Source organism: Theropithecus gelada, chromosome 10 (assembly GCF_003255815.1).
Source record: "Theropithecus gelada isolate Dixy chromosome 10, Tgel_1.0, whole genome shotgun sequence".
Taxonomy (NCBI): domain Eukaryota; kingdom Metazoa; phylum Chordata; class Mammalia; order Primates; family Cercopithecidae; genus Theropithecus; species Theropithecus gelada.
In genome coordinates, this window is record NC_037678.1 from 19,893,603 (window position 1) to 19,908,856 (window position 15,254).

Genomic DNA, 15,254 nt, shown 5'->3' on the forward strand with positions numbered 1-15,254 from the left:
GTTTTTTTTTTTTTTTTTTTTTTTTTTTTTTTGAGATGAAGTCTGGCTCTGTCGCCCAAGCTGGAGTGCAGTGGCGCGATCCTGGCTCACTGCAAGCTCCGCCTCCTGGGTTCACGCCATTCTCCTGCCCCAGCCTCCCGAGTAGCTGGGACTACAGGCGCCCGCCACCGCGCCCGGCTCATTTTTTTTTTTGTATTTTTAGTAGAGACCGGGTTTCACTGTGGTCTCGATCTCCTGACCTTGTGATCCGCCCGCCTCGGCCTCCCAAAGTGCTGGGATTACAGGCGTGAGCCACCGCGCCCAAAAAAAAAAAAAATTTTTTGAGACGGAGTCTCCCTCTGTCGCCCAGGCTGGAGTGCAGTGGCCAGATCTCAGCTCACTGCAAGCTCCGCCTCCCGGGTTCCCGCCATTCTCCTGCCTCAGTCTCCTGAGTAGCTGGGACCACAGGCGCCGCCACCTCGCCCGGCTAATTTTTTGTGTTTTTAGTAGAGACGGGGTTTCGCCGTGTTAGCCAGGATGGTCTCGATCTCCTGACCTTGTGATCCGCCCGTCTCGGCCTCCCAAAGTGCTGGGATTACAGGCTTGAGCCACCGCGCCCGGCCTCTTTTGTATTTTTTAGTAGAGACGGGGTTTCACCGTGTTCGCCAGGATGGTCTCGATCTTCTGACCTCGTGATCCGCCCGTCTCGGCCTCCCAAAGTGCTGGGATTACAGGCTTGAGCCACCGCACCCGGCTTTTTTTTTTTTTTTTTTTTTTAAAGACAGAGTCTTCTTCTGTCATCCAGGCTGCAGGACAGTGACATCATCATAGTCACTGCAGCCTTGAACTCCTGAGCTCAAGCTGTCCTCCCACCTCAGCCTTCTGGGTAGCTAGAACTACAAGTGCACACCATCATGCCCAGCTAATTAAAAAAATTTTGGGGGGCCAGGCACGGTGGCTCATGCCTCTAATCAGTACTTTGGGAGGCCGAGGTGGGTGGATCACTTGAGGTCAGGAGTTCGTAACCAGCCTGGCCCACATGGTGAAACCCAGTCTCTACTAAAAAAATACAAAAATTAGCCAGGCATGGTGGCACACGCTTGTAATCCCAGCTACTTGGGAGGCTGAGGCAGGAGAATCGCTTGAATCCAGGAGGTGAAGGTTGCAGTGAGCCGAGATTGCACCACTGCACTCCAGCCTGGGCAACAGAACAAGACTCCACCTTAAAAAAAAAAAAAAAAAAAAAATTGTAGAGATGGCAGTCTCACTATGTTGCCCAGGCTGGTCTTGAACTCCTGGGCTCAAGTGATCCTCCTGCCTCAGCCTCCCAAATCACTGGAATTATAGGAGTGAGCCACCACCTCTGGCCAAAGACTTTATATTTAGTAAACATATCAGTACACATCTAAGTCATATTACAGAAGAAATAACTCAACCTGGGGTCTGGGAGAATTTTTGTACTTTGGAGGAGTCTTTGCATATCTCTGGTCTGAGATTCCCTGGCCTAGAGGACCTGAAGAACCCAATTGTGGGCCCTCCCTGGATGCAGGATGCTGTTCTCCAGGAACTCCCACTGGGGACAGAAATTGGGGCCCATTGGGAACAGAAACAGGTCCATGATTCTAGGGGAGAAGTCTGTGGTCTGCGTGACCTGGTGGAAGGCACTCAACTTCTCTGGGCTGGACTCCCTACTGATAACATGAGAATTACATTCGTCTTATTTCATCATGGGCAGGACCTAGTATCAAATAGCAGTCCAGACATGCTCATTCTCAGACTGGTCTAAGCTCAGGGTGAGAAGCAAATGTAAGGACATTGTCCAACCTCCTTGAGGTAATTAATAAAAGGATTGGGCCAAACTTATTTCATAATAAAAGTTCTTATTCTGGCCAGCCACGGTGGCTCACGCCTGTAATCTCAGCACTTTGGGAGGCCAAGGTCGGTAGATCACTTGAGTCCAGGAGTTTGAAACCAGTCTGGGCAACATGGAGAAATCCCATCTCTACAAAAAATTAAAAAAAAAAAAATTTGCCAGGCGTGGTGGCGCATGCCTGTAGTTCCCAGCTACCTGGGAGGCTAAGGTGGGAGGATCATCTGATCCTGGAAGGTTGAGGCTGCAGTGAACTGTGATTGTGCCACTTCGCGCTAACCTAGGTGACAGAGTGAGACCCTGTCTCAAATAAAGTTGAGATATAATAAAAGTTCTTATTCTGGGCCAGGCACAGTGGCTCACGCCTGTAATCCTGGCATTTTGGGAGGCTGAGGCAGACAGATCACTTGAGGTCAAGAGTTCAAGACCAGCCTGGCCAAAATGGCAAAATCCCATCTCTACTCAAAATATAAAAATTAGCCAGGTATGGTGGTGCATGCCCATAGTCTCAGTTACTCAGGAAGCTGAGGAAGGAGAATCGCTTGAACCCGGGAGATAGATGCTGCAGTGAGCTGAGATTGTGCCACTGCAACCCAGTCTGGGCGACAGAGGGAGACTCCATCTCAAAAAAAAGTAGATGGGTGTGGTGGTGCATACCTGTAGTCCCTGCTGCTTGGGTAATTTGAGGCTGCAGTGAGCTATGACTGTGCCACTGCACTTCAGCCTGGGTAACAGAGCAAGACCTTGCCTAAATAAATACATGGCCGGGCACAGTGGCCCATGCCTGTAATCCCAGCACTTTGGGAGGCCAAGGCAGGCAGATCACCTGAGGTCATGAGTTAGAGACCAGCCTGGCCAACATAGTGAAACCCCATCTCTACTAAAAATACAAAAATTAGCTGGGCATGGTGGTACATGCCTGTAGTCCCAGCTACTCAGGAGGCTGAGGCAGGAGAATCACTTGAACCCAGGAGATGGAGTTTGCAGTGAGCCGAGATTGCGCCACTGCACTCCAGCCTGGGCAACAGAGGTAGACTCTGTCTCGAAATAAAAAAATAAATAAATGGGCCGGGCGCGGTGGCTCAAGCCTATAATCCCAGCACTTTGGGAGGCCGAGACGGGCGAATCACGAGGTCAGGAGATCGAGATCATCCTGGCTAACATGGTGAAACTCCGTCTCTACTAAAAAAATGCAAAAAACTAGCCGGGCGTGGTGGCAGGCGCCTGTAGTCCCAGCTACTCGGGAGGCTGAGGCAGGAGAATGGCGTAAACCCGGGAGGCGGAGCTTACAGTGAGCTGAGATCCGGCCACTGCACTCCAGCCTGGGCGACAGAGCGAGACTCGGTCTCAAAAAAGATTAAAAAAAAATAAATAAATAAATAAAAATAAATAAATACACAGACACAAGTTGGGCCTCCAGAGCCTGGGTAACAGAGTGACACTCTGTCTCAAAAAAAAAAAAAAAAAGTTCTTACTCTGGCTAAGCATGATGGCTCGCACCTGTAATCCCAATATTTTGAGAACCTGAGGTGTGAGGATAGTTTGAGGCCAGGAATTTGAGACCAGCCTGGGCAACAGAGAGAGACCCTAGCTCAAAAAAAAAAAAAAAAAATTAGCATTAGCCAGGGATGGGTGGCACGTGCCTATTGTCTCAGCTATTCGGGAGGCTGAGGCAGGACAGTAGAGTTGCTTCATCCCCAGAGTTTGAGGCTGCAGTGAGCCGTGATTGCACCACTACACTCCAGCCTGGGTGACAGAGTGAGACCCTGTCTTTTAAAAACAAACAAACAAACAAAAAGCAGTTCTCACTCTGATGAAAACAACGCTGTGTTGAGCGCTTGCTACGTGCTGGAACTCGCACATATAAAAAGCACATGCCACCATCTCTATGTGTACTAACTCCCAGACTCCTCATACTGGCCCCGCAGGGAGGGGGCACAACTGTTCTCCTCAGTGAATTGTGGGTGCCTACCTGGAACCTAGCTGGTTAGAGCTGGGATTCCAACTGGGGGGTTCTGCCTCCAGAGCCTGCTCTCTCAATGACAATGCTGGCCTATGGCTCCCTGTTTCCATAACACCATGGGCAACAAAGGAGCGGAGCAGGTAGAAGCAGAAGCAGGGCCAGTGTCTCTCCTGAGGGAACCCTCTCCTCTGTCCCCTGTCTCTTCCGTGACCCTGTATCAGGCATGTGGGGCTGGGGTGGGGGTGAGGACTGGGAGGTGGGAGTCTCACGTGAATCCTCCTAACTCATGGGCCTTCTTCAGGACATCTTCCACGGTGGACCCGGCAAGAACAGAAATGGATTGTCTGTATGGCAGCAAGAGGCTAAGCACCTGCAGTGTGACACTGATGACCTCTTGGGTCTGAGGAATGGTCTCGGCAGCTGGTTCCAACATGACTGTGCCAGGGAGAAAGGAAGGGGTAGTTGGTGTGAGGACAGGGATCCTGGATATTTGTCTTCCTGTCTTCCCTCAAAGACACCTGGACCTTGTCCTTCCCCAAGTCCTCATCTCCATCAATGCCACCACCACCTGCTCAGCTGAAACCTGGCTTCCATCCCAGCCTCCCCTGTCCCTCATTCCCCACATCTCCCACCACCCAAGATCAGGCCCCTCACTGGTTCCTCTGCTTCCAGTATCCTTCCTCCCACCTCTCTGGCACCTAGCACTCCAGAGGGCTCTTTCTAGAACATGTATTTGTTCACAATGCGTCTCTGTTACCCTGATGGGCTCACCTCCCCTTCATTCATCTGCCTTCCACTCCATCATTCTCCCAGATCCCATTCTTTTGCAAGACGATTCCTCAAAATTCCTTCAAACTCTGTGCACCTCTGTGTCTTTGTTCTTGCTGCCTCTTCTCGGCTCTACTCTATCCATTCTTGTATTTTTTTTTGGAGACAGAGTCTCACACTGTCGCCCAGGCTGGAGTGCCATGGCACGATCTCGGCTCACTGCAACCTCTGCCTCCCAGGTTCAAGTGAGTCTTGTGCCTCAGCCTCCCTAGTAGCTGGGATTATAGGCATCAACCACCACACCTGGCTAATCTTTTGTATTTTAGTAGAGACAGGGTTTCACCATCTTGCCTAGCCTGGTCTCAAACTCCTGGGCTCAGGCAATCCACCCGCCTCAGCTTCCCAGAGTGCTAGGATTACAAGCACGAGCCGCCGTGTCCAGCCTCCTTCTTCTCCATTCTTTTCTTCTTTTTTCTGTTTTTTTTTAAATTTTTTATTTATTTATTTTTTTTGAGACAGAGTCTCACTCTGTCACCCAGACTGGAGTGCAATGGCGCAATCTCAGTTCACTGCAACCTCCACCTCTGGGGTTCAAGTGATTCTCTTGCCTCAGCCTCCTGAGTCGCTGGGATTACAGGCACTCGCCACCACACCCGGCTACTTTTTTGTATTTTTAATAGATGGAGTTTTGCCATGTTAGCCAGGCTGGTCTTAAACTCCTGACCTCAGGTGAGCCACCTGCCTTGGCCTCCCAAATTGTTGGGATTACAAGCATGAGCCATTGCACCTGGCCTCCTTCTCCATTCTTAATTGGCAAATCCAATCACCTCCTTAGCCCCTTTCTCAGAGGAAGCCTGGATCATGCTGCTACTGGGGCTTATCATGTTGTATTAGAGTTAACCAAAATGTGTCTCTCCTCATTCATTCCTTCATTCATTCATCCATTCACTCAAACATGTCTGTACTGGGTATCACACAAGCGGTATGCCCAGGGCTCTCCATTTAGTGTCTTCCTCCCCACACTGTCAGCTTCCAGAAGCTGTGACCACATTTTGGCTGCTGTGTCCCATGCACACCCACAAACTTGTGCAGACTCAGCAAATCAGGACGAAGCACCCTCCCCTCACTGGGACGTCAACGCGTGCGCAGCAGATTGTAAAGGGCTGTGCTTCCACAAAAGGCTGGGCTACCTCGTGGTGCCAGGCAGTCTGGGAAGATCAGATCAATGTAGGTCTTGTGGTTCAGAACAGGCAGCAGCTGGGAAATCATGAGAGCATTCTGGAAGGCTCCGTCCTGCAGACTGGCCAACAAAGCAACGCTCGCCTTGAGACATGCTGTTCCCAGCTCTGCCCCAGGCATGGAGGAGGTCATGAGCAACTGGTGATAGAGTGGGGAAGAGAGGGAGGAGGTCAGCCGGTGGGGAGGGGCTAGGTGCTCCAGCCCCTGAACACTCCCTGCTCACTGTTCCCCAGGGTGGCCATGGCTCCAGAGTCTCTTTCCCACCTGTAATGCCAATGGGGTGCTGTAGACATTCCCAAAGTGGCCCTCGGGGGTCTGGGCCTTCAAGATCTTCTCTCGTACTGTCTTGATGGCCATGGTGATCCGTTGTCTCCGACCAGGGTTGAAGTTTGAGCGCTTCAGACAGGTGAATGCCAAGCCTGCCATGGCAGCTGTGTCTTGAAGGGGGGAACAGAACACATGATGAGCTGGAGAGCCAAGGGGCCAGGACAGGTGGGGGCTTGAGAGTCAGGCCCTTGTAGCTATGGGCAACCACAGGAGAGCTTGGAGAAGAAGGGCAACATGGTCAGATCAGCTGAGGGCACCAACTCAACCTGGTCTGCCCAAGACTTTCCTTGTCTGGACCCTGAAAATCCTATGTCCCAGGAAACTGCTCATTTCTGGGCAAACTGGTTTGGCTGATCACTCTGCAACTTGAGGGATAGAGGTTAGGGAGAAGGACTGGAGGAGGGAGGCCCGAGAGGACTTGACCCTATACCACCTATTTCCAAACTTGGCCACACGTTGGAATCACTAGGGGAGTTTTATTTTATTTTTTATTTTTTGAGACAGAGTCTCACTCTGTTACCCAAGGCAGTGGTGTGATCTCTACTCACTGCAGCCTCCGCTTCCCAGGTTCAAGTGATTCTCCTGCCTCAGCCTCCCGAGTAGCTGGGACTATAGGCATGTGCCACCATGCCCAGCTAACTTTCGTATTTTTAGTAGAGATGGGGTTTTACCATGTTGTCTGGCCTGGTCTTGAACTCCTGGCCTCAAGATATCCACCTACCAGCTCCAAAGCTGACTCACAGCTGGAGCATCACCCATGAGCCCCACCAATTCACCCCTAAAAGACTTGATACGGAGGGGTCCCAAGGAAAGGTGAGTGTGGGGCCAGGGTATGGAGGTCATCAGTGCAGGCCTGGGGACTGAGGGAGTGCCAGCCTGGCCTCGGTAGGGTCTGACCTACTCACCCACAGAGTGGTGGCCCTGGTGGAGAGGTTCCACAGCATACAGGAGTTTGTCTACCACGCTGGCATGGACCCGCTTCTGGTGGAGACACAGGGCCAGAATGCCCAGGCCATACTGGTAGTAGCTAGTGTGGGGGTGGCCCTTGTGATCATGGCCTCGGAGGGAAAAAAAAACCAAGTGGTTGCCTCTCTGCCCCCACCCAGCAGCCAGCCCCACCAGCGCATGGGACCCCTGGTCTGCACTTTCCAATGCACTCCTTTGGGTCATGGGATCCTTCATTCCTTCACTGCCTCAGCCCATACGTGCTGAGGTCTCACTGTGCGTCTCACTGGGCTTAGAGGAAGCAGGAGACCCATGGCAGATGGGCACTGCGCAGTTCAGGCCTCAACCACAGCAATTGCTCATGAGACTGCAATCGTAATGGGAATGCAGACCAAGTAGTGATATTTGGGCGGCTGGGAAGTCAAGACAGGATCCTCCAAGGAAGTAATGCTGGAGAGGGCTGGGGATGGGTGGAGGCAGAGCCAAAGGTAGAGCAGGAGTGAACTGCACGTCGGGGAGCCAGTCCAGATGGAGGGAGCCTGTATGAAGACACCGGCTTATGAGTTGAGAAATGAGAGAGAGCCGTATGGCCGGAGCCCACAGAGGGCAGGTGTGTGTGGGAGGCAGAAAACAGATGAGCAGAGCTGGGGAGAAGGTAAGGTAGACAGGCTGGGCCACAGAGCAGTGAGGGGCCCCTGCAGAGTTTAAACAGTGCCAGCAAGATCAGGTTTATATTGAAAAGGCTGGCTCTGGCTGTTGTGTGCTGGGTCAAGTCAGGGCAGGAGAGCTAGTAGAGACAAAGGCGTAAGTCATAAGCAGGCTGTCCAGTTGTCCCGAAGGTGGATAATCAAGTCAATCTTGGTGGCTTGCCAATACAAGACTTGCCAATGGGCCGGGCACAGTGGCTGATGCCTGTAATCCCAGCACCTTGGGAGGCTGAGGCAGGCGGATCACCTGAGGTCGGGAGTTCAAGACCAGCCTGACCAACATGGAGAAACCCCATCTCTACTAAAAACACAAAATTAGCTGGGTGTGGTGGTGCATGCCTGTAATCCCAGGTACTCGGGAGGCTAAGGCAAGAGAATCGCTTGAACCCAGGAGGTGGAGATTGCGGTGAGCTGAGATCATACCATTGTACTCCAGCCTGGGCAACAAGAACAAAACTCCGTCTCAAAAAAAACCCAAAAAACACAAAACAGAAAACACCTGTCAATAGAGTGTGTGCAGCGTGGGAAAGGCTGGATCAAGGATGACTATGGGGACAGGTTCGAGCCTCGACATGGGCAGTGAGACGGGCAGAATGGATGGTGGGAAAGACGCCTGGGGAGAAAACCCAAAGTTCTGATTTTCACTAGAGAATATCATCTGATGAGCCCTCCCAGGTGCTCCCCACCCCCAGCCGATGGTGTCTGCTCACCAATGGCCCGCTTCTCATCCTCCAGGAACCGCTTGAGCTGTGAGACCAGCCTGTCCCCCTTGTGGCCCCCAACAAACTTGCAGTTGGCCCTGAGAGCGAGCAGGTAGAGGGCCAGCTGGCCCATGGAAGGCTTGCCATGGCAGTCACTGTCATCCTCGCTGAAGGCAGACCTAGGACAAGGCCAGTTAATGGCTTTGTGAGAAAGTGCCACGCAGTAAGCCTGCTTGGAGCGCCCACCCCACCAGCATCACAAAGTGGAAAAAATCTTAACAGTGGGAAGCGTTAATAAAAGCACCAAAAGTAGGTGTGTTAGCTATATTGTTGTGAGGTGTATGCCACAAATATTTAATAAAGATGAACAATTAGATTCAAGGATAAACTCCGAGGGCTCCTGCATCCAAATCACCTGTGCCTGCCCCACTATTTTGTCCATACTTCACCCACATGCCCCCTCCTTTCTTTTTCATTTTTTAATTTTATTTATTTATTTTCTTTGAGACAGAGTTTCGCTCTTGTTGCCCAGGCTGGAGTGCAGTGGCGCGATCTCAGCTCACCTCAACCTCCGCCTCCCGAGTTCAAGTGATTCTCCTGCCTTGGCCTCCTGAGTAGCTGGGATTACAGGCGTGAGCCATCATGCCCGGCCAGATTTTTATTTTTTTTACTGAGATAGGATCTCACTCTGTCTCCCAGGCTGGAGTACAGTGGTGCCATCATAGCTCATTGTAGCCTTGTTCTCCTGGCCTCAAAAGATCCTCCCACCTTAGCCTCCGGAGAAGCTGGAACCACAGGCATGTGTCACTACGCCTAGCTAATTTTTTTTTATTTTTGTTTCTTTCTTTCTTTTTTTTTTTTTTAAGAGACGTGGTCTCAATATGTTGCCTAGGCTGGTCTCGAACTCCTGAGCTCAAGCAATCCTCCTGCCTCAGCCTCCCAAAATGTTGGGATTACAGGTATGAGCAACTATGCCTGGCCTTCTTTTCTTGCCACCCCTGCATCCACTTCTCAGGAGGGAGTCTGAGGAAGAGGCGCTTCATGGCTGCCCCTGATTATTTACCTCTCATTCAAACTCCAAAACAGGCCTCTCTGTAATGCCTCTTGAAAAGGGAGTACAGAAAGATGCTGCTTTTGGGTTGGTGCAGTGGCTTATGCCTATAATTCCAACACTTTGGGAGGCCAAGGCAGGCAAATTACCTGAGGTCAAGAGTTCAAGACCAGCCTGGCCAACATGGTAAAACCCTGTCTCTACCAAAAATACAAAAATTAGCTGGGCATGGTGGCATATGCCTGTAATCCCAGCTAGTCAGGTGGCTGAGGCACAAGAATCACTTGAACCTGGGAGGTGGAGGTTGGGGTGAGCCAAGATTGTGCCACTGCACTCCAGCCTGGGCAACAGAGTGAGAAAAAAAAAAAGAAAAAAAAAAGATGCTGCTTCTGGACTCAGTATGAAAGAGTGTGGTCATGGATTAGTGATGTCTGCCTCATGCATGGGAGGGGAGCACACAGAGTCAGATGCTGCTTCTAGGCTTAATGTGGAAGACTGCAGTCATCAATTAGTGATGTCTACCTCAGGCACACTAAGGGAGTACAGAGTCAGATGCTGCTCCTGGGCTTATCAAAAAAAGAGTACACCATGGATTAGCGATGTCTGCCTCAGACATCACTGAGGAGGGGCAGTAGTAGCAAGAGGAGCCCTGCATTAGCATCTCTGATCTAATCCAACCAACCCCTTCATTCTATACACAGAGAAAGGCCCTCCATTGAAGAGACTGTGGTAATACCCTAGGAGGCACTGCTGGTAACCAAGCTTGAGGCTGTGCAGGTAGAGGTCCTCCTTGGTCCCCGCCTGCAGGCTGGAGAGGCGCAGGCCCACATAGATGCTGGGGTTCAGGTGCTCCAGGGAAAGCCGGTCCATCCAAGGCAAGAGGTGCTGGCCCAACTTCTCTACCAGATGGCTGTCCACCTCTGGTATTTCTTAGGAAAGAAAATGGTGCAAGTGAGGTCACAGGGCCAGGCCACCAGCAAAGAAGTGCTTTGACGTTACCAGGGCCTTCCCCAGGGAATACATGTCCTCACCCCCACCTCCATCCAGCACACACCAACTTGCAGGGGGAACTGCAGCCATACTGAAAGGCAGTGGGAGGGAAAAAGGGGGGAAGCATGTATCCCAAAAGAACAGTTGGAGCCAGCCAGCGAAAGAGGTGGCAGGCTGAAGGTAGAGGATGCTATTGCCAGGCAACCACTCTGCCCATCAGCGGTGACGGTGAGACTGTATGCCAAGCTGTGGGGTGTGCCCAGGTACCTTGCCCAATCTCACTTGGTCCTCATGCCAGTCCTGTGATGTAGATACTGTCATCATTGCTTTGCACAAAAGAGGAAACAGAAGTTCAAAGTCATGTCATGTCTTACACAAGGCTGCAGAGCCAAGGATGGAACTAACTGCAAAGCCCCTGCTCTCTGGTGCCCTGCTGAATGTGTGCACTGCCCGTTTACAAAAACATCGGCCCACATGCAGAACATGTTACACATCAAATGTTCAAACAACACAGACTTCCAGCTGCTGAATTGAGGCTGCCTGGTGAACTTCCTCCATGAAGATCTCAAAATAATGCTTTTCCTGCCATCTCTGTTTAAGTGAAGAGGATCTGAGATTGTGAGATGAGCTCTTAGAAAACAGCCACAGCTTTTGCAGCCATTTACCTGTTGCAGTTGTATTTATTTGAACCTGTGCAACCAAAATACTGAAACACCCTGAAAGTGGAAGCCTTACGGATAGTTCCAAGGGACCTGAGCTCAGCACAGGGTAGTTTAGAGTAGTTTGCCTTGGAGGCACCTTGAACTTTCTGTCCCCGTTTACCGCCTCCCAGTTGCTGCTGGGCTCCAGCTGCCTGATGGTGGCCTCCACTGTGCCATATCCCAGGGGACTAAGAAAAGGAGCTGTTGCAAGATGCCTCATCTGCCTCCTGGGCCTCCTGGTGCGAGGACCAGAGCTCCTAGAACACAGCTCCATCTCTGTGGGTTTGGGTCCCACAACCTCGTGTCTGTTTTCCCGACAGCTCCAGATATCTGTTGCTATAAGGTAGCCATCCACTAGCATGAAACCCTACATAATCCTTTGCTGTGTGGGCCCAGACCAGAGCACATGGCTGGTTTCTCACCAGATGTTAATGAAGAGAGACTGGGGGGTTGCTTTTTTCCCTTTCTCTCACTCAGAACCAATTTTGATGTCTATCTCCATTTCTCTGTCTCTCTCCCTCAATGTCTCTGAGGCTCTCTGGGTCTGTCTCAGTCTCCCCCAGCCTGTGTCCCTCTGGTCATCTGTGCCTCCTCACCTCTCTTTCCTTCTCCCTTTTCTTGAAACTCGCAAGGGAGTTCCCTGACCTCACCCTGGGCTCTCACCTCCAGCACGATTAGTCAGCACAGGGTTAGAAACTGAAAGACCAGGATCCAGCTGTAAAGGGAGAGACTGACAACCACAGAGCAGCCTCCTTAGAAGGAAGGGGCCAGGCAGATTTACCTAGGGTAATAAAAGCAGCCCTGGGTGAGCTCTTGCCCTACCAGCCCAGCCAGGCCAGCTAAGGGCTGATTGCTGTTGACTTTCACAAGCACAGGAGCCAGACAGAGTGGCTCACGCCTATAATACCAGCACTTTGGGAGGCCAAGGTGGGAGGATTGCTTGACCCTAGGAGTTTGAAACCAACCCCATGCAATATAGTGAGACCTCATCTCTATAAGAAAATTTTTAAAAAAAGAAGAAGAAGAAGAAGGAGAAAAGGAAGCACAGGAGCCCACTTTGCATTAGCGTTTGTGCAGTGATCCTTGTCAATTTCACAATACACACACAGAACTTTAAACTGGGAGAGCAGGTGTCATGGGATCCTCCTTTGTACTACACCAAGGAGGAAGGCAGGGGAGCATTCTTAGCCCTATTACAGGTAAAGGAATGAGGCTGGGTGCAATTAAGTGACTCAGCACAGATATTTGCACCCCAAACCCCAGTTCAAGGTTCCCCAGACCCCAAGGGATGGTGGTTCCTGTGGGGTCAAGCTAATGGACTAAGTGTCCAAGGCTGAGGACCAGGCCAGCCAGGTCTGCAGGAGGGAAAGTTCTGGCTGGTTGAACCCAGAACTCCCCTGGGAAACTGTCCAGACATGAACCAAGAGCTGGGGTTCCTGGGCCCAGACCTGAGGAGTCTGATTTATTTATGGAACACAGATGAGAGGCTTGGAGTTCTGGCTGGGCACAGTGGCTCACGCCTGTAATCCCAGCAATTTGGGAGGCCAAAACAAGAGTATCACTTGAGCCCAGGAGTTCGAGACCAGCCTGGGCAACATGGCGAAACCCTGTCTCTACAAAAAAATACAAAAATTAGCCGAGCATGGTGGTATGCACATGTAGTCCCCAGCTACTTGGGAGGCTGAGGTGGGGGGATCACTTGAACCCACGAGGCAGAGGTTGCAGTGAGCCAAGATCGTGCCACTGCACTCCAGCCTGGGCAACAGAGTGAGAACCTGTCTCAACAAAAAACAAAACAAAAAAAGAAAAGTTCTAAAAAACTAAGTTCAGCAAAGCTCTGGTAAAGGTGGAGCACCCTGAGCGAGTCACTCACCCCTCCAACCCTCGACTTCTTTACTTGACACCTGGATATGACTGCACCCACCTCTCAGGGTTTCCCCAGAGTTACAAGAGCCCACGGTGGTGAAAGTGTATTGCTGAGCGTAATCCTAGGTGCAGAGGAGGGGAAAAGAGGCGTGGGCGGCCCAGAGTCCCGAAGCCTGCCTTCTGCCTCCTGTCTGAAGGAGCAGCCCTGAGCCTCTGAGCTCAGACTCACAGACAGGTCCCAGGAGACAGTGTGCTCCAAGAGACCCCTTGGGGCACAGAGCTGGAGCAGGCAGGACCTCTGAAGACTCACTTCCTGCTGCCTAGAATGTGTGTCCCCCACTCCTTTCCTGCCAGCTCCTTTTCTTCCTTCGAGTCTCAGCTCCCATGTTCCCTCTCGGTCCTCAGAAAGTCTTCCCCGTGCCCAGCTATTTTTAAATTTTTTTTATTTTTTGTAGAGATGGGGTCTCCCTATGTTGCCCAGGCTGATCTCGAACTGTTGAACTCAAGCGATCCTCCCGCCTCAGCCTTCCAAAATGCTGGGATTTCAGGTGGGAGCACCTAACCATTGATTTCTTTTGTCCGTCCCCCTTCCCCAGAACACAAGCTCTAGGATGGCAGGAATTAGACTTGTCTCACGCCTTGCACATTCCCCAAAGGCTAACACTGAGAAAAGGCTCAGTAACTATGTGCTGAACGAATGTGTGAACTAAAGACTGAATTAACGGAGGAGATCTTGTCTGGTGAGGAGTCAGACATATAATCAGTCGCAATACGATGTGTTAAATGCTGAGGTCCAGCTAAGTCCAAACTGCTATGGGAGCCCAGAGGGGCAGGTAAGTTCCCCTATCCTATGCCCCAGTCACCCTCCTAAGGACCCAGAAGGAACAAGGCACAGGACAGAGGCGAGTTACTCACCACAGATCTCAGCGAGGGCCCCCAGGACCCCTAGAAGGAAGAGGAAGGCCCCAAGGTGCCTCATGGCAGCAGCAGGTGGGTGAGCAGTGATCCGGAATCGGGAGAGACTCCTGGGGCTGGCCCTGCTGAGGCTCTCCTGACCACAGCCGGTCACCGCTCCAAGACAGGCAGCTTCCTGTCACTGATTAATCCTCCAGGCCTGCAATGCGCTGCTAAGTCAGCAGAGAGAGAAGGTGGAAAGGTCTGTGGTGGCAGGGAACAGAAGGCCAAAGAACAGAGGAAGGAAGGGCAGAGCAGCCCTCCTGGAGGCAGGGAACAAAGGGAGGAGGAGGGTGAGTGGGACCATGTGAGACATCTTGAGGCCATCCATGTTCCTGCTTAAAGAGCCCGGGACTAGCGCAGAGGGCCTGACGTCTGATCTGCCAAGTCTGTCCGACCGTGCCTGTCTGCTGTCCCCTTAGCTGTTCCAGTGGTGGATCGGCAGGACCGGGTGCCTACCTAGTACTCCTTACAGAAGGAGCCCCTGGTAGTGCCCACCTAGCCCAGGACAAGGAGCAGAACGGGAGCTGCAGCTGCAGTGGTCACGTGAGCAGCACTGCTGGAGTCAGTTGTTTTTCAGCACCACCCCCCTTGGTGGTGGAGGAGGGGATTGCAGGGGTGGGGGAGTTGGGCAGTTTGGGGGAGGGAGGGGTGCCGCTGGCCCCAGACCAGCCAGGCCACTTTTCTCAACCAATCTAAAAGAGCTGGGAGCCTCCTGGAGAGAACAAAACAAAACAAGTTAAAGAATAGGATTAAGGCTGGGCACAGTGGCTCACGCCTGTAATCCTAGCACTTTGAGAGGCTGAGGCAGGCAGATCACTTGAGCCCAGGAGTTTGAGATTAGCCCGGGCAACATGGGGAAACACTGTCTCTACAAAAAAAAAAAAAAAAAATTAACAGGGCGTGGTGGCGGATGCCTGTAATCCCAGCTACTTGGGGGGCTGAGGCAGAAGAATTGCTTGAACCCAGGAGGTGGTGGCTGCAGTGAGCTAAGATCATACCACTGCACTCCAGCTTGGGTGACAAAGTGAGACCCTGTGTCAAAAATAAAATAAAATAAAGAATGAGATTGAATCAATTGAGACACAAAACTACCAGAAGCAGGGGTAGTTGCCAGAACTAGGAAAGTAACGTCAAAAAAAATCCCTGCAGACAGGAAAGAGAACAAAAGATTCCTCATCTGCCCAGTCCCA

At 51.6% G+C, this 15,254-nt stretch overlaps 1 protein-coding gene across 3 annotated transcripts in view; it reads right to left on the reverse strand.

Annotated features, from left to right (window-relative positions):
• Window positions 1-14,571, reverse strand: part of TCN2 (transcobalamin 2) — a 21,939-nt gene extending 7,368 nt beyond the window's left edge. Inside the window, exons 1-8 of one of the 3 annotated variants that reach the window (XM_025400391.1) lie at window positions 14,023-14,331; window positions 11,031-11,131; window positions 10,287-10,479; window positions 8,509-8,678; window positions 7,052-7,204; window positions 6,084-6,256; window positions 5,771-5,957; window positions 4,082-4,247 (exon numbers count right to left, since the gene is read on the reverse strand). In XM_025400391.1, the coding sequence (XP_025256176.1) occupies window positions 4,082-4,247; window positions 5,771-5,957; window positions 6,084-6,256; window positions 7,052-7,204; window positions 8,509-8,678; window positions 10,287-10,420 (983 nt within the window). In that variant the 5' untranslated portion in view covers window positions 10,421-10,479; window positions 11,031-11,131; window positions 14,023-14,331. Of the gene's footprint in view, window positions 1-4,081; window positions 4,248-5,770; window positions 5,958-6,083; window positions 6,257-7,051; window positions 7,205-8,508; window positions 8,679-10,286; window positions 10,480-11,030; window positions 11,132-14,022 lie in introns of all 3 variants that reach the window. The other 2 variants (XM_025400390.1, XM_025400389.1) reach the window with 2 other exon arrangements.
• Window positions 14,572-15,254: the final 683 nt, after the last annotated feature.